At 39.0% G+C, this 21,230-nt stretch overlaps 2 protein-coding genes and 1 long non-coding RNA gene across 3 annotated transcripts; 1 reads left to right on the top strand and 2 right to left on the bottom strand.

The window, feature by feature from the left end:
- The first annotated feature begins 6,036 nt into the window (after positions 1-6,036).
- LOC127142554 (uncharacterized) lies at positions 6,037-14,222 on the top strand. The gene is made up of 3 exons (XR_007813380.1): positions 6,037-6,258; positions 11,975-12,090; positions 12,203-14,222. It is a non-coding gene; the product is annotated as an uncharacterized LOC127142554 (long non-coding RNA).
- LOC108891655 (kelch-like protein 10) lies at positions 7,025-10,892 on the bottom strand. Its single transcript, XM_018688891.2, has 5 exons — positions 10,715-10,892; positions 9,647-10,133; positions 8,200-8,817; positions 7,790-7,939; positions 7,025-7,466 (listed from the first exon to the last, which is right to left on the bottom strand). Exons 1-5 carry the CDS (start codon positions 10,843-10,845, stop codon positions 7,122-7,124), a joined length of 1,731 nt encoding a protein of 576 aa, XP_018544407.1. The 5' UTR covers positions 10,846-10,892; the 3' UTR covers positions 7,025-7,121.
- On the bottom strand, positions 12,833-20,266 carry rprd1b (regulation of nuclear pre-mRNA domain containing 1B). Its single transcript, XM_018688930.2, has 8 exons — positions 19,903-20,266; positions 19,564-19,785; positions 18,523-18,652; positions 17,975-18,108; positions 17,040-17,158; positions 16,689-16,815; positions 15,842-16,017; positions 12,833-15,292 (listed from the first exon to the last, which is right to left on the bottom strand). Exons 2-8 carry the CDS (start codon positions 19,712-19,714, stop codon positions 15,143-15,145), a joined length of 987 nt encoding a protein of 328 aa, XP_018544446.1. The 5' UTR covers positions 19,715-19,785; positions 19,903-20,266; the 3' UTR covers positions 12,833-15,142.
- Between the last annotated feature and the right edge of the window lie 964 nt (positions 20,267-21,230).

Raw genomic sequence — 21,230 nt, forward strand, 5'->3', positions numbered from 1 at the left:
ACAGTTCATCATCTTAGGATAATATCGGTCTTTATGATGGCCACATGTAGAGTGTTGCAACGCATCATTTTCAGGGGGAAAAACATTTTAGTCTAATAAAATTGTTTCAATATAACACCACCGACTAATGTTGGCATACTAATACTAATGTTTTGTTGTTTGTTATGTATTATTGTTTCATGTACAGATTAAATCGATTGTGATGCAATTAAACAAAGCATGTCAGTAACACAATGTGCACAGGGATATTTTAAAATGATGAAGTCACTATTGCGTCTATAAGGCTCCAAGCTCCAATGAAACACATTTTCAAGTGCTGAATAAGTTTCTCTTTTTTTCTCCATTTTTTATTTCTACCTGTGCAGCAGCTGAGCAGAGGAGAGCCTGCTGCCGACGTCTCCGCCTACACACAGGAGTCGCTGTCCTCATTGCGGAGGTTTGGTGACTGCTTTTGAAAGAACAGAGATTTTTTTTCCGTCCCTCTGTTTGTTTGTTTCTAAACCGCAACGCTGAAGTACATCCCCCACACTGTGAGAACATGCGAGGTAAGATCATCTTTTCTCAATCAGTTTGTTAAACATTTTAGGTGGTTGGTTTTTGCCTTTGTGCTGCAGACGAATGACAGATTCAGTATATTCCCCTCAGTAAAGTAGGAAGGTTCAGAGTCTGTAGAGTCTAGTTTGGACCACTGTCCCACATCAAACTCTTCACGCCTTCTGTGTGCAGCAGCTCATCTCCAGTGATCTGTCTCAGTGCTGTTATCATCTCCTCCATCACCTCCATCACAGGCTTCAGCAGGATCAGGCGTCGGGTCTGCAGCTCTAGCACACTCGTCACCCCACACAGCACCCCCAGATGATGGACGCCTCGTCTCACTTTAGCCTGAACATCAGCAACAATATGTCGCCTCACAGACATAGCCTGCAGTTTGTCCTTGGTCTCATCAATCTTCCTGTTGGCCTCTACGATAGCACACTGAGCTTTATCGATCAAGGAACTATACTCAGACACTTTGTCAGAGCATGATCTCATCTGAGATGTACAGTTCTGTACCTCCATCTTAGCGTTGTTGACAGCATCAGAGGCCCGGGCCATGTCTTGTTCACCAACACTTAGCATAATTCCCCCTGAGAAGAGGTAAAATACATGCATAAGGGCAAAACATATTAATAATGTGTAATTTCAGTCAGATATACAATCATTTAATTACATAATATTTTAAAAATGTAACATTGTAACATTTCAAGATTTATTTTCTGACCAGCAATCCACCCAAAAATTGGGATAGCCAAGACACCAATCCCAGCATTGGTCACTGTCTCAGCCCGATTTCTCCTCTGTCTCATGCTGTGCTTGGTGTCTTCTGCTGTCTGCAGGTTTCGCCTGTGTGTTTCCAGGGCTTCACTGTAACTCTTAAGACACGATCTGTGTGACTCCAGCTGTTTTTGCAGGCCTTTTAACTCACACTCTTTCTGCTTTTTCTGCTCTGCTAAATGACTCTGCTGTGCAGTGAGACACTCAGTCTCCTTATCCAGCAACTGAAGCTCTTTTGTGGCTGCCTGCTCTGACTTCTCCATCTCCTGCTTCATGTTCTCAATCTCTCGTCTAATATCACGAAAGGTCTGGCATCCAGGAAGGACGATGTGTGCGTTCATACTGAAGAGCATTTCTGAGACATTGTTGAGGGAATGGAGCCCCCTCTTCAGTGGCCCAATCACAGCCTGGGCCAGTTCCCTCAACACCAGGTGCTGCTGCCCTACAGATCTGTGAGTGCAGAGGGGAAAGGGTTAAAGCCTAAAGACTGAACACACTTTAGATCAGCTAAATGATAGCGTTATATTTCCAAACAAGTCAGTTTATGCAGCCAGATCATCTATGGTCTTTTTTATCTTACAACTAACTTTACAAACATTACTTATATTCACATTGTATATAGATATTATATTTCTCCTCAGTAGGCCTAATCAATAGAATGAAGTGAATAGTAATAGTGATAAAAAAAAAAGTGTAACTCTAACTCAACATACAGTATCTCAGTATGACTCACAATGATGTACTGCAGAAATAGGCAAACACCAGCAGTATCAGTTTAATACCAGGTAAGGCCAGTCTGCAGTTTCAGTACAGTGAAATCTGCCATTCTACTACATACCCACAAGAAATGGCCTGATCCATGAACGCTGCAAAACAAAGGCTGGACACTCGATTACTGCAAGATGAAAATAAATACTTTTATAATTTTACTCTAAAATGACACATTCCTTTTTTTTGCCAGTTCCCACCAATTGAATTTGTGTAGAAAATTAAGCTGTGAGCAGCACTGACTGGGCCCTAATAATACAGATAATAATGAAAGGTTCCTTGCACCCTCTGTGCTCGGCCCCCAATCAAATGTACTGTAAAAAGAATGAATCAAAAGAACCCACCCCACCATACATTATTAACTTTAGCGTAAGCTACACTGACTTACTGTTCACAATAACACATAGATCACAGGTGTTTCAGATATGTCTGTAAACCTACCTGTTCAGGAACTCTTTGTGCTGTCCTCTCTGCCCTGATGTACGTAAAGACACACACAGCTCTGTCTTTTAAACTCAATGGGAATGGGTGGGGTTAGACGAGGATAGGTTGCGTCTAACATTTTGGGTGTAGTTCCTGCGTGATTGACCAGGTGAGGAATCTTTACAGTATATAACCATGCCACGGAGGTGTGTATGATTTGTCCTTGATATAGTGATATGCAGCTTTTATGTTAGTTTTATATCCAACATTTATGTTAGTTCTATAAATTATGCATGCAAGTGCAGTCAACTGAGAAGCATGTCACATTTTTCTCAAAAATGTTCTAATACTACCATCTAGTGGAAGGCTTTCACAATGAAACAAGTCTCCTTTTATCCAGTGTGACAGGTACTTTTAATATAGTCAAAATAAAACCTTGAAATTAGTTAAATAAAATAGATGCTTTAAGAACACTATAGTTGTGAAATAATGTAGTGGTTTAGTGTAGTTTGTAGAAGTTGTTATACTGTGATAATTGCCCCCACCCTCTCCTTCTACGCACAGGACAGCCCTATACACCACAACCCCATAACCACCAACTCAATCACCAATGTAATAGTATTATTATTGCATTCATATGAGATTTGTGGCAATCACCTAAATTATAATCTGGGATGTGTTATAGTATTTATAGACTATATAAAAATTATATTACAGTGGTCACACTGGTAAAATGGTGAATCTTGTATTTTTGGCTCTTATAAAGTTTATACTATTGCATTTGATTTGCACCTTGTTTTGTGTAAAAATCAGACATTCACATTAGATCATGTTGTTACACGTCCCAGATGTGGCAACTGTGTAGCAGATTATGCTGGGAAAAGTTGTAGTGGATTGTTTACATACGTTCTTCACAGGTTCCTCAAAAGCATTATGTGTCTTCCATAGAATGTTTACTACACCTGACATTCCTACCCAGAACGCAGGCATGATATAATATAATATAATATAAGCACCTGTTGACTTTAAACTTCAAAAAGGTTCTAAATATACTACATTTGTGTAGGGAATTTTAATGTCAAAAGGTCCAAGAAGGGGAAAACCCAAACTCAAATGTGCTCAACTGTTTCCTCCAGCACAGGAGGACAACCTGGTCTGCTTTAGGGAATCTCGGGTATGTTACTACCCAACGTTAAGACAGAAGGGTGATGGCAAGTGGAAAATCTGGCATACTACACAGTGGTCTCTCAAGTTCTGACTGTACTTTTAAAGTCCTTTCCTCCAGTAAGTTAAATGAGTGCACTTCACTGTACTTCCACCCCTTCTGACCTAACATAAATGTTCACTGAAAAGTTTTCACAGGGGGTATCACACAGTTGTGTGTTTAAGTCCACTGTTATTTCAGTAATGATGAATAATGTGCACTAGACACAGTGAAGCCTCTTTTTTGTGCAACAGCACATTCTTTTATTTGCACTTCTCAAACTGAACCAAAATTGCAAGGCTAGCAACACTTAGAAACTCTGTTAGAGCTTTTCAAAACCACATAACGCCAGGAAGACATAACCACTCTGACAAGCCAATGGAAAAACATGCATTTTACTCAGGTTTACTCAAGGTGATAGCATCCCAAAGAATAGCTGCATTGTAACACTAACATTACAAACTAACATTATTACAACTACATTTACATTTACAAATAAATGTATTCTGTTAGGCACGTTTCATATGACAGGTGTCTTCAAATTAATTACAGCCGGAAGAAGGAAGGAAGAAGGAAATACTCTGGTTATGGTAAACTGAAGTTCCTCCTAAAATGAAAATACCTTTTATGCATTTTCTCTCAACTGATAATCAGGAGACTGATTTATATAAAACTTACAGTTATCAAACGTTGGAAAACATCAGGCTGGAAGGTCCATACATGTCTGATCATTATAGGGCAGCAGAATGCACTAGATTGGTAAAAATTGTGTAAAATACAATTTATCTGACTCTATTAAATTATTGAATGACTTATAATATTACCAAGCTGTATATAATCCAGTTGTTAGATAACTGTTAGTAATGGCAAGGCACATGAGGAGTTATATGAATGGTGAATGAATGAAGAGTTTATCAATGCAATTGATAAATATTTTTTTCTTATATTTTTTATACCATATCATAAAACCAGACAAAGCAAATAAAATGAGACAATGGCCAAGTTACCCTTGATCACAAACTGTGACCTGGGAGTAAGTGGCAGCAGATCTCAGTGGTAGAAGGAGCACACACCAGGTCAATAGATTAGAGAGGTACGTATTTAGGAGCAAGGTCATTTAAGACCTTAAAGGTGAGCAGTAAAATTTCACTAAGTCACTACGAAATCTAACAATATTCTTGACTTAGTCATCAAAACAGAGGTTAGCTTTGAAGATTACCTCAAGATAGCAGCCTACTTAATGGCCACCAAAGTTAGCTCTAACAGAGCTGACGAATTTAGTGGGGCCAAACGAAATGACCTCTGACTTGTCATTGTCCAATATAAGGAAATTATAGGTCATCCAGAATTTGATATAAGAGAGGCAAAATGACAGTTTTCTGCTGTTATCTGTAACGCATGTAAAAGTGTGTTTCTTTTCTCTCTCCACAATTTCTGGCCTCATTATCATCAGCAGTACAGCCAGGGCTTACACATGGTCTGTCTGTCTGTTGACTTTAAACTTCAAAAAGGTTCTAAATATACTACATTTGTGGAAACTAACACATCAGATTTAGCCAGTGGTTCCCAACCATTTGCCTTGTGAACCCTCACAAAAAAATCAGTGTCTAGTTGGGGCCCTATTAGAACTTTTCAGATGTCTGTCAGTTATTTTTATCATTATTATCTATTATTATCAGTTATTAATTATTATTTTACTTCCCCAAAAACAAAGCATATATTCAACAAAAGTTCAAAACATGAAAAGTGATTTTTGTATCAGAACTTTCTTTTTTCTTCTTTCCAGGCCCATCATGTTACAACTCCACAGATTTTTCTGCTGACCCTTCAGAAAGGGCCTGTATTAAACTACCCTTACAGCTACAAGAGTGTGCTGTTTATGCCTTAATGCACTGACAGTGATAATACCTTAGTGTCATAACAATATGTGCATCAGGCACAGGGACCATTTCCCCCCAAAACAAATACCAAAAAGGATTAGCAGAGGACAGGGACAGCATCACAAAAACCCAGTTTGGATGATATGTCAGACCATAAGCAGTGGTGAGTAGTAACGCGTTACATTTACACCGTTACTTTTTTTTCTTTCTTTTTTTGTAGACAAGTGTACTTCTAAGAGTAGTTATTTTGCAGAATACTAAATTTATGAGGAAATATGTGTACTTTAAGTCCGTTTCATTGGGCTGCATGCTTCTAGTTACTTTCACTTATCTGTTGATAAATTCAGCTGAGCTCGGACGCGCACCAGCAGTAGTCCGGCTGCTAGAGATCATCATTAGCCTACTAGCCAATCATAGCAGCAGCACCGCAGGTGGGCGGAAGTGTGGCCCCACCCCCTCCACGACATCCCCGATTCAGTTGACCGCAGTTCAATAACATGACAGACCGTGTCTCCCTCAGAAAAACGTGCAAGCGTATCCCTGGCCCCACATAATGACCCCGTTCGCCTTTCAAACGATAAGAAACAGCAGTCACATTATCCACTGCTTACTTTGTCAGCTCAAAACGGTGGAAATCGACAAGAATTTTACATCTGAGAAAACGAGATGGTAAGTAGGATACTGTTAACTAGGATAGCAATGCTAGCCAGCTAATATCGGGCGAGTTAGCATTCAGGGGATGTGAAATGATGAGAGAGAGAAGCTAATGAACACTGGTCACAAGTGCAGCAGAGCCATCAGCTGTATGTTTTACCACAACAAGTTTACAGGATGACACTGGCAGGCAAAATCGGCTGAACTGATCTGACATGCACCAATATCTATAATCACAGTTACCCACATCACAGTTACTTTTGGACCCACTTCTTTCTTCAGGAACATTTACCATTGGTCTGAGTTCTCTTTGTGTCTTTTATAATCTTTGTGTCTATATTAATTATGATTTCAAGCACATACCTGTTTATTTCAGCTGTCAAAAGCTATTTCCCATCTCCCTCTATTTCTGTCACAAAACATTATCAATTTCATACTCTGAAACATAAGATGTCTTTTATCCCCAGAGTCCATTAAGTTTTGATATATAGAGAGGTAGAATAAGGTACAGAGTAGGGATGTAGCCGAATCTGAATGTGACTCTGGAAAGCACAAATAATGCGACAGAGACAAATGTTAATTCTATTTGAAGTTGCTCATTTAAAAAGAACAGCACACACTCTGCATTTATGGATGGGTGGCCCTGCTCCCAGCTGTAGCTGTCAAGTAATGTTGACTCTCACTTTGACTGTTTTTTGTGATACTTAAATTTTTTGGCCCCCCCGCATCATTCCAGAGGGAGGTCAGGGTGGTTTGTGAGTTATGTAAGTGGTTGGGCATCAAGTTGACAGCTCATCACACAAACTGTAAAATAGGAATGCTGTAATTTGATGCACAGAATCATTTATTTACAGAACAAATCATAGTCAGATCTTCATTCACTCCACTTCAACCTCTTCATCAGAGAATTGCAGGGAGTAACGAGTAGCAGCGTACTCGGCCACGTTGTTCAGTCCATACACCACGCAGCAGCTCAGGGCGCTGCGGGAGATCTCCATGTCACGGGCACCAGACCACTCACCAGCTTCGATATCATAGCACTCAACATCAAAGGTGGTGGTGAAACCGTTGAAGCCCCCGACCACAAACAGGCGCTCATCAATCACAGCGATGCCAAAATTGCTGCGGGGGTTCAGCATGGAGGGCACACTGTGCCACGTGTCGGTGTTAGGGTTGTAGGCCTCAGCGCTGCGCAGACGGTTTGTTCCATTGAAACCACCAACCTACACAGGGAAAGGTGAAATATGAAGTCAGGATTGCTTCTACTTATATTCTTTTATGTCTCAAGGTATACATCTATGACGAACCCCTGACATTAATGTGTGAGTCAAATAAAGATGTGTTGTTCTAAGGTAAAATAAAAGATGTCAACCCATACTGGGTAAAATTGTTGACACTTTATGCCAATACATATTTTTACAGAGGTTTTTAGGGACAAAACTCCATCTTATCAGAGATGCACAATGCTGACTTGATTTGTAATGAAAGCATCTTTTCATGCCACTGTGTTTCTGTGGTGAGTGTCAGCAGTTTTCAGCGTGCTTACTGCAAACACATGGTCTGCATAGGCGACAACCCCAATCCCACTGCGTCTGTTGCCCATGGAGGCGATCAATGTCCACTGGTCGGTCTCTGGGTTGTAACATTCGGCCGTTGACAGACACTCGTTCCCATTGAAGCCGCCACAAATGTAGACCTGGAGAGAGTTAAAGAGGTTTGTGGTCTTTTGAAGAAGAATATTCAGAAACATTAACCTAGTATCTCTTACAAAAAGTGTATTCTACACATGTAATGGATAAGTATATGCATGTATCTATGTATACGTACATATGTATCTTATACATATCGCACCATCTAAATAGTTAGGTTTGTTCTTTTTAACTTTCTGTCAAGCAAGAAATGTGCAACTTCTGTGCTCTCCCTGCCAAAACATAGAGCCATCTGAGTTTTCCTCACCTTGCCACGTAGACTAGTACAACTGGCGTCGCTTCTCTGCTCGTGCATGGACGCAATTAAAGTCCACTGATTGGTTTCAGGATGATAGCGTTCAGCAGTTTCGAGTCGATCATGTCCATCATAACCTCCCATGGCATATATGTACCCATCCATCACAGTTACGCTGACATAGCAGCGGCTGGAATGCATTGGCGCCACCTCCTGCCAGGTGTGTGTATCCAGGTCGAACTTGTGCACAGTGCTGAACTGTTCGATACTGTCAAAGCCACCGACACAGTAGACCGATCCATTGAGGAAGGCAGCACCGTGGTAGGCCCGGGGGGGTTCCTCATTTTCAGTTACATTGACCCAGCGGTCTGCACGGACATCGTATGCCTCAATTCCATTGGTTGGACTGCCACCGCTCCAGCCACCAATGGCAAACAGGATGGCAGGGGGCAGGCGTGGACGGACCAAAGGATTATAGAAAATAGAATTGGAGAACCTCGCTGTTCTGACATCAAGCATGGCCTCCAATGCCTTTAGGAGAACTGATCGACACTCATCACTTGCCTTCACCAGTTCATTGTCGTTTATGTTTTCCATGACGTATTCTGGACTCATCAAAGCCATTCTGACCTGCACAGAGACATGGAGCATGACCAATACTCTGGCATGGCTAGTATAGTTAGCTGGACTTTAAGTTACAAGAAATTATAGAGATGGCAAAGGAAATTAAAGGAAATTTAGAAAAAGATTAAAAACCTAATTTAAGGCATACTTACCAAAATATGTGTTTATGTTAAAAAAAGATTGGCCTAAAAGATCCTGTTTTGTGGAGGTCTGAAATTTGTTAAATGAGGTAGATTATTTGGAAAAACATGTTCTAATATTCTTCTTTTGACCTTTGCACACATTATTTACTCTAACTCATGAATTTAACCTCATTTAACCTTGCCTTCAGTGTAAAAGTTTCTAGGAATAAACCTCCATCATGTAATGAAAGACTGTAAAACTTTAGTCACACTGCTTCAGTTCTGAGAGTTGTTACCAACTCCTTTACTAACTTTTATCTAAGAATTAGACTTCATTCAACCATATAGTTTTTCCTGTTCACCAAATTTTTCCAAAATTTAAAAAAGGCATTTTTTAAAGGAACTATACCAGATTGTAGGATCTCTCAAACTTCTATTGAAATATTCATCAAAATCCTAGAATAGTTGTTTGATGAAAAAGTTTAAGACAAAGCTCTTACAGACAGATCTACGTCTCTCTTCCCCTTCATTAACTTTTGTCAGCTCTTATTTTGTCTTGACCTCTTTACATCTGGCCTTGATTTAAAACCATCTCTTCTTAGAACTGTCAGACTTTACAAAGGGGGTTTTGTATTTATGATAACAACATTAGTTAGACGTATAGTAAAAGATGCAGAGGTGAATGTAGAGGCAGCTCAGCAGTCCCCACTTACCTTGGGCAAAAGCAGAGAGATGTATTCTCTGCGTTCCTCAGGTGCGTAGGAAATCCATCGCAGGATAGCCTCAAACACTGTTTTTTCTTTCTTCACGTTGAGTTGGTCATTCTCAATGATTTTGGCAAGGTCCTGCACAGAGAGTAGCAGGAACTCCTCTGAGGTGGCAGCAATAACCTCAAAGTGATTCAGCGTGAAGAGGAAGGTCGTGTGTCTCAGTTCAGGGTAGTAATAGGCATCTGTGAACCACCAGATGCCCAGGCAGTTCTGTGGGGTCAGCTGCTCCACCAGGAGGTCACTGCAGGCTTTTATGATTCCCATTACATTAAACCGGTCGGCCGTTATAAACAGTTCTTGTATATTTATTTGTGTCACAGGAATAAAGCCAGTGTAGGCAAACTCAATGATGAGCTTCATCATGTCAGGTGACACATTGGGAATGTCAAAGACCCGACTGTCTGGGGTTGACCAGTGGGTAAAGAGAGCTCTGTGGTCCAGGAAGGAGACAAAACAAGAGAGTGATAGTTGTGGTCAACATGTTCTCTTCATATTCACACTTCACAAACTAACCGTAAAGCTCCTGTTTTCCCTTTCAGAGCAGAGTTTAAATGATGTGCATAGATAAAAGCTCCATCTGTTTCCAGGAACCCAAAGAGTTAACTTCTACTTTGATAGAAATATTTAGTACTAGTATTTACAATCACATATTGAACTCAAATGATAATTCTGATGTCATTAAAAACAATTTGTAAATCTGTGTGTAAATGTCACATCAAATTAAATTGTCTAATTCCAGCATACTGTACAGTTAAAGACAGTAAAACTTTGTTCAATGTGTGCAGACAGCAAACATGCAGGTTCATATTCATGTGTTTATAAATATAATTGATTTAAGTATATCCTCACTTTGTTGGTACAACTTGTTGCTCATGAATCAACTTCACTTACTAATATTGAGTTGTTTTTTAGTTTAAGAACTGTTGTATATTACAACACATGCTGCTGTTTTTTGCTTACTGGAAAAGTAGAGAGCAGTATACCCCTGTTAACACCCAATAACCAGCTCACCTGAAGTACGAGCTGCAGTTACACAGGATGACCTTGTGCGCGTGAAATTCAACATTGTCCACTCTGATCACGGCATCACAAAGCTGCTGCTCCAGGCGGAGCTCATTATACACTGAGCTATTGTCACCCATCTTTGCTCTTCACCACAAGACCTTATAGTTCAGGTTTCTCTCACTATGTGCTTGTAATTGTGTGATAGAACTGAGTCCACTCCCACAGAACCTGACGGGGTTCTAGAATAGATCACTAATAGAGAATCTTGTCATAATCTGAAACACATTCTGAAACAAATCACATTCTCTAAATGTGTTAGAGATGTGTTCTCTAGATGTGTACAGTTGTATGCAAAAGTGTGGCCACTTCCTGGGCACATCACATATTTTATTGACTGTTGAAGTGAAAAGAAGTAAATATCCTGCTGTGAACAGATGAGATGAGAAATTAGAGAGCAGTGAAACTTCATTGATCTCAACAGGGGAAATTAGCTAAAAGTAATAGAAGAGTTAGTCAGTGATTTCTATATATATATATATAATATATATATTATATACTATATATAGTATATATATGAGGAATTAAGTAATGGAAAGAATGAGAATTTATCGTTTAACAGGCAGTGCTGTACTGTTAGGTGTCTTTCGGTCAGTGGTGGTGGTGGAAGGGTCAAGTGTGACCATTGTTCCTCTTTACCTGAAGAAATGCAGTTTTCCTATTATTGAGATATGTAATTTTTGTCACAGCTTTATTACATTAGTTAATTAATAATGCTAACATTCATTTACCTTTGAACTTATGAACTTATGTTTTAGTCATTTTCAGGGCATTTTATGCTTTAATTAGATCGTTGAGAGTGGAGAAAAGACAGGAAGCAAGGAGAGAGAGATGGGAAATTATTAATTTTTTTTTTCAAAGTCCTTGGTCAGTGCCTTAACCCGTAGGCCAACTGGGACCCTGAAATTTGTGGTGAATCTACAAGTAGGAATCTCCAAAGTCAGAGATTACCACTTTAATAACAAAAATATAGATTAGTAATAATGAAAACATGAATTATACTATGTGACTGTACTTGTGCGCAAACAACATTAATGATTATTTCCTCCGAACTACTTTTAAGGTGGTTGTTATATATGAACATGAGTGTCACTTTGTCATGAGCATAGATTAGACTAAAAAAATGACATTATCTGTTCTTGACTCTATGTTGTGAACACCACTTAATCATATTTGTTTTATATTCTTGTGCTTTGTCTTCTACTCCAGTTTTCTGCAATCTGGACTCTTCTCCCTCCCACACTGTTTCAGAAGGGAATGAGAGGAGCGGAGTATACTCATACATTCATCACACCACCACATATCCTCCAAAATGACTAAAATGTGTAGGTCATACCTATTTACTTAGTATTGTGCTTTTGCCCAGTTTCAGTAAAAACAGAAGCAAAAAAGAGACTGTGTTGTGAAGCTACATCCATGTTGCTCTTGTGATTTCAGACAGTGGAGAGGTGGTAGACTGAGGAGCTCATCACTCATAGAGCCTTAACAAAAGGTGTCAGGCCCACACCATGAGAAGATGAAAGGTAATCTTGGATAAATGTCAGGATGTTTAATCTTGCAAGTTTTTGTATTTTAATAACATTGCAATGACATAAAATGATGCACAGGTTATCTGCAATTTATTTTCAGTGTAATGGTATAAATAGATGACATAATTTGAATTTGTCAATTGTGTGTATGCATTATGTACAATAGCTGCTGGAACAGACAGATTAGGTGCATCTGTTATCCAGTGTGTTAAAATGTTTGGACTTTGAAGTTACTTTAAGAAAATTGAAGAATATAAAGATTTTGCAAGTTTCTTTTTTCTTTTTTTAATTTTCATATATAATTCATAACATATAGCATAGACCATAACATAAAACAGGAGGTGTCTGCACTCTGTGGTTGGGAAATGTTGTCATCATCTGATGGTGGTCACGTATACTGTTTGATTTCATACTGTATGTGAGTATGCATTTGTATTGTTTCACACACAAAAATCTACAAGCAACACATCTAACAGTGTGGGATTTTTGTGTCGTGTATATTTACCTTATACTGATTTCATGTAAAACACACATGTAGTAATATTTCAAATGGTTCCAGTTTATTGGCATCCACTGAATCACTTTCATTACAGAAAAACACTACTCTTACTGGTGGAGTCCTGGTAGTACAGTATGATTCTGCGGAGAGAAACACATACCACACAGCAAGTAGGTAAGAAAATTTCTAACTAATATCAACAGTGAAGCACACCTGGGTCAAAATGTTGCTGAAATCCCTCCTGGCGTACAGTTGTTGTATTGAACAGTTTTTGTAATTATCTTTAAACAAATAATGGGTCAAAATTCATCCACTTTAATATTCAACATCCAAAGTTTGTTTAACATTAATGTCATTTTAAAGGCTAATTATTTGTTTTGGGCCCCACAATGACTCCAGTGATGACATTTACACATTTGGTTTAACAAACACTGGAAAGCTGCTGTGAGTCACAGTTTCACCTGCTGTTTGAAACATTTTGTGGTTCAGGACAGTGAGGAGACACCAATCAATCAGAGAGTTTACTGAAAAGGATTTGTCGCAGCATCTCAACCCCAAGCTTGTTGCGTCAGCAGTTAAATTACAGTTACTGTAATCTTATTTAACTTATGAAAACACTCATCCCACCAACAGCAGAAGCTGTGATTTGCTTCTGAAAGCTTAAACAAAATGAGTCTTGGTAAACATATCGCACAATTTATCATAAAACTTCTCCATAAATGATTTTTTCCCTGTATTTTCTGTATACAGACAACTGAAAATCAAATATGAGCCAAACAAATGATACCTATAGTTCTGGCCTTGACAGAGAACAGCTTGGAGAGCCCTCACAAACTTCTAAATATTTCACTGGGAATAAGTCATCCTTTGCCTTAGCCTTTATCAATTTTAATAAAAGACTCTAGAGGTGAGTCTGATGCTTCTACTTTTTAGTAAAATATTTAATGTATCAATCATCGTTAAGCATTTTAATCATACTGGGTGAATGTAATAATGTGAATGAATCATCATAAACTATTTTCTTAAATACTTGGAGCTGAGGATGACAGTCTCAGTTTATCTCACATATCTGATGTATTGAATTAGATATGTGAGATAAAGTGGAATAGATTAGACTTTCAATACCAAAGCAGATCTTGTGATATACAACAAGATCAAAGAGATTTCCTGTTCTGACCTAGTTATGGTGATATTTCTTTCTTTCCATATCTGCCAACCCTACATACGCTAAAACTAAAACACTTTTCTTTAGTTCTTTCTCACCATTTTTCCCTTTCAAAAGATACTGTCTTTTTGAATTTTAGCATTTCAGTTTTCCTACAAATAAAAACCAGGCAGTTTCTTAGAAAGCAAACTTTGAATTGTTTCTCCAATCTCTAGGATTTTTTTTTTTTTTTTTTTTTTGGTAAAACACAAACCTTGCCTAGTACACACATATGAACATAATTAGCCGCATCACATTTCAAGCATTTGTCCAAATTAAAGTGTGAAAACAAATACTTTGAATTGCTCAGTTTTAGTCTGTGAATGAGAAAAAAAAAACATCACAAAAACCAAAGCGCATCTACTGACTTTAAACTGTCAGGATGACAAATGTCTTACAAATCCTATTCATTCAGACTCTATGCAGCGTTACTGAAATGAGTGTGCTGTGTAACAGCTGTCGGCCATGAGCATTCATGTAACATTCAAAATCTGACATACACTTAACCCAATTTGAAATCTTCTCTAATTGTACACACTCATCAAAACCACCTATCAGACTATGTGTCAATAAAAAGCCACCAACTGAAAGCCAAAAATAAAAATAAAACTAATGAATGGTACATCCTCTTCACAGTGTAGTCACAACCTCTGAGAACTGGGAGAGCAAACGGCCCACCTTTGCTCACTGATCCAAAATATACCACACAGAAAGACACTTTGATTGACACGCCCTGACAACCAGCATTTATGTCTGTCGATGCTTTGCTTCTTCACCCCTCCCCTCCTCCGTGACATTTCCAGCATTTAAAAAAATTAAAACAAACAGGACACAAACTCGTTCCAAGCTGGTGGAGTGGAATCCTTGTTGATTGAGTGAGAACAGGAAAGATCCAGGCTGACAGAGTCTCTGTTCTCCTCTGCAGAGCGTTACGATTTCACCAAACCTTCCTTCTAATGTCCCTTCCTCCCTCTCGTCCTGCAGGTTTGGAGTTAGCAGGTGGGCTGGCTACTCTGCTGAGAGAGGTTTGACCACATGTGTCCTCTGGCTGGAGACAACAGCTGGGAGTATTCTTGTGAATCAAACATGGGGCTGGGTTTGGGTGTGGAGGAGTGTCGGGGTAGTTCGTCCAGGCAAGGACCCCCTCAGTCGGTGGAGAAGAGGTCTCCAGCTGAGGGGAGCGGGGCCAGACCCCCAGTCACGTTGGGCAGGAGGGAGAGGTCAGGGAGACTCTGGATGTGGGACTTGAGCTCTTTCCTCACCTGGGTCACCCTCGCCAGTTTCTGCTTATATTCCTGCAGAGGGCAATCAAAAAGACACAGTACAGGTACATATGAGCTAAAAATTCTTTCTTAACCATAAAGCATGGAACAAAATTCCTCCTTTTCTCTAACTGATGTTTTTGAAACACATCTGAATCACTATATATGGGGCTCTCTACTCGTAATAACAACATTGTGCTTAAGAGTCATTTCTGAAATCTGGAAACAAGTATAGGCAATCAGACAATTAGACACGTTGAATAAACTGAAAGTGTATGAAGCCAAAATGTCAATAATAATACCTACTTTGAGTTGAATCAGGAAGTCTATGAACTGTGACAGATGTTTACAATGGACAGTTTTTGGTGGTGATTTTACAGTTGATTTTCTCTTTAAAATAAGTTAAACTGGATATTGTGTAAAAACAAGAGTTATAGCTGCGCTAACATTTGAAAACCAGACCCAGAAGAAAGAATTTTCTTCTGCGCATGAAGAAAGAGACACAGACATATTCAAAAAGGGATCTATGTGTCAGTCCTCTGTATGCTGTTGGCCGTTATGTTTGTGTATGCAGTGCCTTACCTCTAGTTTCTTCTCTCTCTCCATCAGCGCCTCCTTCTGGCTGCTGATGTATTCAGTCAGCATGCGAGCCAGCTGCCTCCGGTCCTCCAGCTCTGCAGCCAGTCGACCATTGTACTCTGCCAGCAGCAAACAGGCTTCATCCACTGTCTTCGACAGCTTGTCTGCTGCCTCTTTGTCTACAGTGGGGCCAAGACGGATTGTTAAAGTTACAGATTACGACTTTTATTTACATAGTTTCTCTAAGTACAAAGTATTAACTTTAGACCTTTTTAATCTCTCCCCTGTTCATTCACTCAGTTTATTTTTACTGTTGAATATTTTTGTCTCAGCATCTCCTTATTTGTATTACACGTGTTCCTTTATCACCTGTGCTTATAAAAGTGTTATACAAATAATTACTACAATGTGTACATCATGTACAGAATATTGCTGTAAACTGATCAAACTTACTGACTGTAAGAAGTTGACTGCTCGCAACACCTGGTTTGAATAATTGTGAATTGTTTACATTCTACTTTCAACACTGGGTTTTTTATTTATTATTCTTCTCTGTTTATCTTGTTGGACATTGTTTGTGTGTGTGTGTGTACATTTGCTCTATGTTTTTTTTTTTCTGTAGCTACATCATATTACTTTGTTATTGCAATCTGCTCTCTCATTTTAAACCCATCTGACAATCCTCACTACACACCCTGGAAAATTCAACAGAGACAGTCCCACCATGAGATGGAAAATGCACAAGAACAAGAAAGTTATGTGAGGAATTTTAAAATATGAAAAATTATTAAGAACATTGCAAATTAATGCTGAATATCTATGTAAAATATCCAGAGCTGTCTGTTCTTACCAGTGATCTTCTCCAGCAGGGAAACGTCTTGCACTTCCTGCGGCAGTGAGGCGATCTTCTGACGAACAGCTGCGTCGCCTGATGCAGCATTCTCCAGGTCCTGCAGGGCCTTCACCAGCTCCTCTGTCTGAAAGTATGAATCAGAGTGTGTTTAAAGGGAACGGGGGGGAGAAAGTTAATGAGAGTCGGAGAGGGGGATGATGACCAGACGAAGAAGACGAAAACAAAGTGAAGTGGGAGAATAAGAGAGAGGAGAAAAATGGGAAGTGCATAAAACACAAGACAAATATCTTAACACTAACTGTGGGATGTTTTTACTGCATTTTTCTTGCATTCTGTGTTATTCCTTACCAACTGAGTTGCAGCGGCATCTGTGTTGTGAGGGGAGTTGTGGCTTCTGTAGTCGTTGTCCTCATCATCTTCATCTTCCTGTATCTTCTGATAGCTTCGTTTTACAGCTTTCTTCTCTTCTGCAGTGTCAAATTTGGAGACCACAGAACAGAAAAACCAACCATGTCAAATGCCACCAATTTAATCCTACATATTATACTGTGGATATATAATAAAATGAAACAAAAACTGAATTCTTCCAGTACCAGTCATTGTATGAAACTCTTTTTTTTTTTAATGTTTGAAAATTACACTAAAGTTAATTTTGATGTTATTTTGAAAAAATAAAATTTGCCAGTTTTGTTAGAAGCAGAGGTGGAGTTATAAAATGGCAGTTGGGTCATCAGTCAGCTATTTTTCAATCAAGTGATAAACACTACTTTCCAGCTTTTACAAAAGGGAAAACAAGAGGACTGTCAAGCTGTTCTTCAATATGTAAACTAACACTAAACTACGAAATATAGCAGGTTTTACAATACAAATGAGGTGGGCAGATCAATGAAGTATCAGTGCCTAAGTATTAGGTGATTGATACTCAAAACAAGACATACTATCTCATGTTAGATCACATTCTGGGTACATGACTACTTCTCTTTTTTGTACACTTCTGTGCATTTGTGCAGTGATCACCTTTTCATTTTAGAGAAGTCACACAATAAATATTTGTTATTTATTTTTAAAAGTTGTCTTGTGTTAATGTGGTAATTTACATGGCACACTTATGCCCTCTACATGTAACATTAGCTGCTTATAATAACAAAAACTATCAGTGTTCCTGCACCTGGTTTTACTGGTATCAGATCCAAACCTAATTCTGTGGCATCACCCACCTCTGACAAATATCATATGTATTCATGTGTAGGTGTGACAATGAGATTATGTAACAGTTGTCTAACCTGAAGGCCTGGGACTGTTAGTGTCTTCTATTGCCAGTTTGAGCTGTTGAATGAAGTCGCCTCTGTAGAGGTTCCTCTCCTTCCAGATGTTCAGCAGTCTCTCCATGTGCTTTTTACAGCTCTCATCTGCTTCACTGCAGGGAGGCAGGGGAACAGCACAGTTCAGTAGGATGAAGGACAAGATAATTTGCTCAAAATGCTGCAAAAACAGTGTTCAGGAAATGAGTTGGATAAATGCAGCTCCATATTACTTCAATTTTTTTGATGGTCCAACAAAATTTGATGGGGTTTTGAACTGAATGGGATAAAAAGATCACAATAAAGTTTTTACTTTTGAGGGAATTCCACCTTTAAAATACCCCCACCCCACAATAGCAGATTTCTTTGAGAAAAAAACAGGACACAAGAAGGATAAAAATAGGACAGTAAGCATGCCACCTACGTACACGCACACACACAAACACACAGAAGCATGCTCACAATCAATCATTATATAGCCCATCATTTATAGGAGTCTGAGACCGTACACTGGTCGTATTATTATCTACCTGGCAACATGGGAGCAGGCATCGACAAGGACGGACTCAAAGTCTTTGGTGAACTCTGGTCCTTTCTTCTTGCTGTTCTGGATGACATCATTGGCCAGATACAGGAACGTCAGCTTTCTGTTGCTTTTAGCTGTAAAATACATGAAAAATTGCTTACTGAAATCATTATACAATACTATATGAAGATTTAATAAGAAAAGTTACACTGCATTATCAAACTGTGATGGTCAAGACATGCTAATTATTTTGCAATAAAGTGTGATTTACTCTGCCATTGTGTCTTTTCTTCAACACACCTGCCATATCACATTTCCCAGTATGTTTATTATTGCAGCCATAGTCGTAGTTGATGGGTTTCTAAATCATGCCTCTTTACTTAAAACACAACAGATTTCCTGGGTGAAGTCGATTAATCCCCTGAATTGACAGTCAACTCAGATTGAGACAAAATTACAATTAAGTCCAATTATCAGGGTAGTTTGGTCTATATTCTGTGTTCTGTGTTCACTCTGTGTGACTGCTGAATGTCCAAACTAAACCGCAAATCTCAAACTAAGCCTGAGCACTTTGATGCTGAGGGACTAACATAAAATTGTCAGAGTGACATTTGACAAAAGGTCAGACAAATTAGTCATTATACCACCTAAAGACATTATAACAGAGCCCCTGAGGATCTCAAAGACATCTTTCATAGGGCTGGAGGGCTCAGCAACTTTATTTATGTTATGTTATCCTTGACATTTTGCAGATACGTGGGGTCTCTCACCTGCCTAAGTTAAATGTTGAGAAGCTTAGCACGTAAAAACATGTAGCAAAGTCTGGAACAAGAAAAGTGTTTCATTATCGTGGTTAAACTTTTTGTAAAGCACAGACAGTGTCTTCTCTGTACCAGTTTGTCTGTTACAGATTAATTCATCTACTGACAGTCATGGTTGTGTTAATCAGTGCTGCTCACGCTGCCAGCATCCTGTTCCATTGCACAGAACCCACAACATGTATTTCATAGTGTATATTTTTGCAGTCAGCAGTGGCAGCTCTCACCTTTCTTTAGCTCTCTGTGCCACACTTTGACGATGAGGGCCGAGTGTTTGCGGTGGTGGATGATCCACAGAGACAGGGTCTGGACGCTCTGCTGCGAGCTGCTCAGCTCCGACAGCTTCTTCTCCAGGGCCGACTCCGAGAAGGACGACATGCCGCTGTGTGTGTGTTTCCCCTGTGGCCCGATAGACCCCCCGACCCGCTCTAAAGCGACTGAGCTCCAATCTGATGTGAAGAAACTCGCACTGTCATCAAAACTGAAGTTGTGTCAAAAACTTACAGACATGCAGCGTCAAGCCGCCTCCTGCTTCCCGCGCCTCTCCCCTGATATTAACTCTTTACCTGGCTGAGGTTTTGACCAGAACTGTTCAAGAAAGGCTGCGGAGCGTGTGATTTTTCACCAGCAGCTGTTTCTCGACAGTTTGTAGTGTTTGTTTACAGCCACAGCTAACGTTAGCCCGCCGAGCTAAGCAGCCATCTGCAGACCTGTGCAGCCCCGAGCGAAGCCTGAGCCTCGACCAGAGTTCAAATACACAGAGCCTGTATGATATCGCTGCACAGTATGTCCTCAGTGCGCCGACAGGTGAAACTAAACTGCCGAAAAGTGACGCTGAAACTCACAGTTTCTCTTTGCTCGTCTAACTAATCAGGAAGATTTCTTCGAAAAAATGGCAGCCTTGCACTTTCACCTCGACATGTGCGTCGCACAGCAGTGACGCAAACAGTACCAGACACCACTCTCTTTATCCAGAGATGAGACAAAGTAAATAAATATTTTTTATATTTTTACTCTGGAAAAACAAAAATCAATATCATAACCAAGCTGTACCAGCAGGAGAGAAATCTGACGGTGAAGCTGAGACGCTAGATTTATTTTTATTAGTTATTTGATCAATATTTTTAATTGTTAGATATTTATTCTATATTTATTATTATTACCAATTCGTTATGTTTGCACAATAAGGCACCGCATATTTGGCTGCTGAAAAATAACTACGTTTGTTGATCATGTTGATGCAACATAATTGCATAATAAACCAAAATATAGATATAATCCAGAGATGTATCAATACAGCAGCTAGACGTAAGAAGCTAAAATTTTGTTCTAGGTCTCTTTGTTTGTTTGTTTGTTTGTTTGTTTGTTTGGAGGTCTCTCCTTGTTTGATATTCTTATTGTTCATTTAATGTAGATTTTTTTTCATCATAATGTGCCTACTGTAATGTTTAATAAAATAAATAAAATAACTGATTGATTATTTAGCTTTATTTAGTCTCTTAATGAGTAATAGAGCTTGTTAATAGAGACTTTTGGAAGGTTAAGAAATTTAATGCATTTTGAATTTCTTAAATAAAAGTCTTTATTTACTTATCCTGAAAGTTGAATATATATGAATGTATGGGCTAGTCTATAAGTAATAAATCAGATAAACAAAATGGAAAAAAATTATTCATAATTTCATCAGTATAAACAGATCATATCTCAACAATGTAAGATCTTAACACATAAGTATCAACATGAGAGCAGAAGATCGGGGGAATTTAATCAACAAGAGAAAAGCATAGAAACAAACACAGGAATTTACACTTGTGGTTTTCCTTCTGTGACATGTCAAAGTGTCTTTTGTGAAAAAGGTCTATTGTGTATGCTGGCTCACTGATACGATTCACTG

This window comes from Lates calcarifer, linkage group LG6, assembly GCF_001640805.2.
Source record: "Lates calcarifer isolate ASB-BC8 linkage group LG6, TLL_Latcal_v3, whole genome shotgun sequence".
NCBI classification, from domain to species: domain Eukaryota; kingdom Metazoa; phylum Chordata; class Actinopteri; family Centropomidae; genus Lates; species Lates calcarifer.

What these genes read in the sequence shown, in the direction of transcription:
- LOC108891655 (XM_018688891.2), bottom strand. Translation starts at nt 10,845, where the DNA reads ATGGGTGACAATAGCTCAGTGTATAATGAGCTCCGCCTGGAGCAGCAG. An exon ending in TCTCTCTGCTTTTGCCCAAG is followed by an intron (nt 8,818 to 9,646) that starts GTAAGTGGGGAC and finishes GTCTCTGTGCAG; the next exon opens with GTCAGAATGGCTTTGATGAG. An exon ending in ATGCAGACCATGTGTTTGCA is followed by an intron (nt 7,467 to 7,789) that starts GTAAGCACGCTG and finishes TTCCCTGTGTAG; the next exon opens with GTTGGTGGTTTCAATGGAAC.
- rprd1b (XM_018688930.2), bottom strand. Translation starts at nt 19,714, where the DNA reads ATGTCGTCCTTCTCGGAGTCGGCCCTGGAGAAGAAGCTGTCGGAGCTG. An exon ending in TAACAGTCCCAGGCCTTCAG is followed by an intron (nt 17,159 to 17,974) that starts GTTAGACAACTG and finishes TTGACACTGCAG; the next exon opens with AAGAGAAGAAAGCTGTAAAA. An exon ending in CCTGCTGGAGAAGATCACTG is followed by an intron (nt 16,018 to 16,688) that starts GTAAGAACAGAC and finishes GCCCCACTGTAG; the next exon opens with ACAAAGAGGCAGCAGACAAG.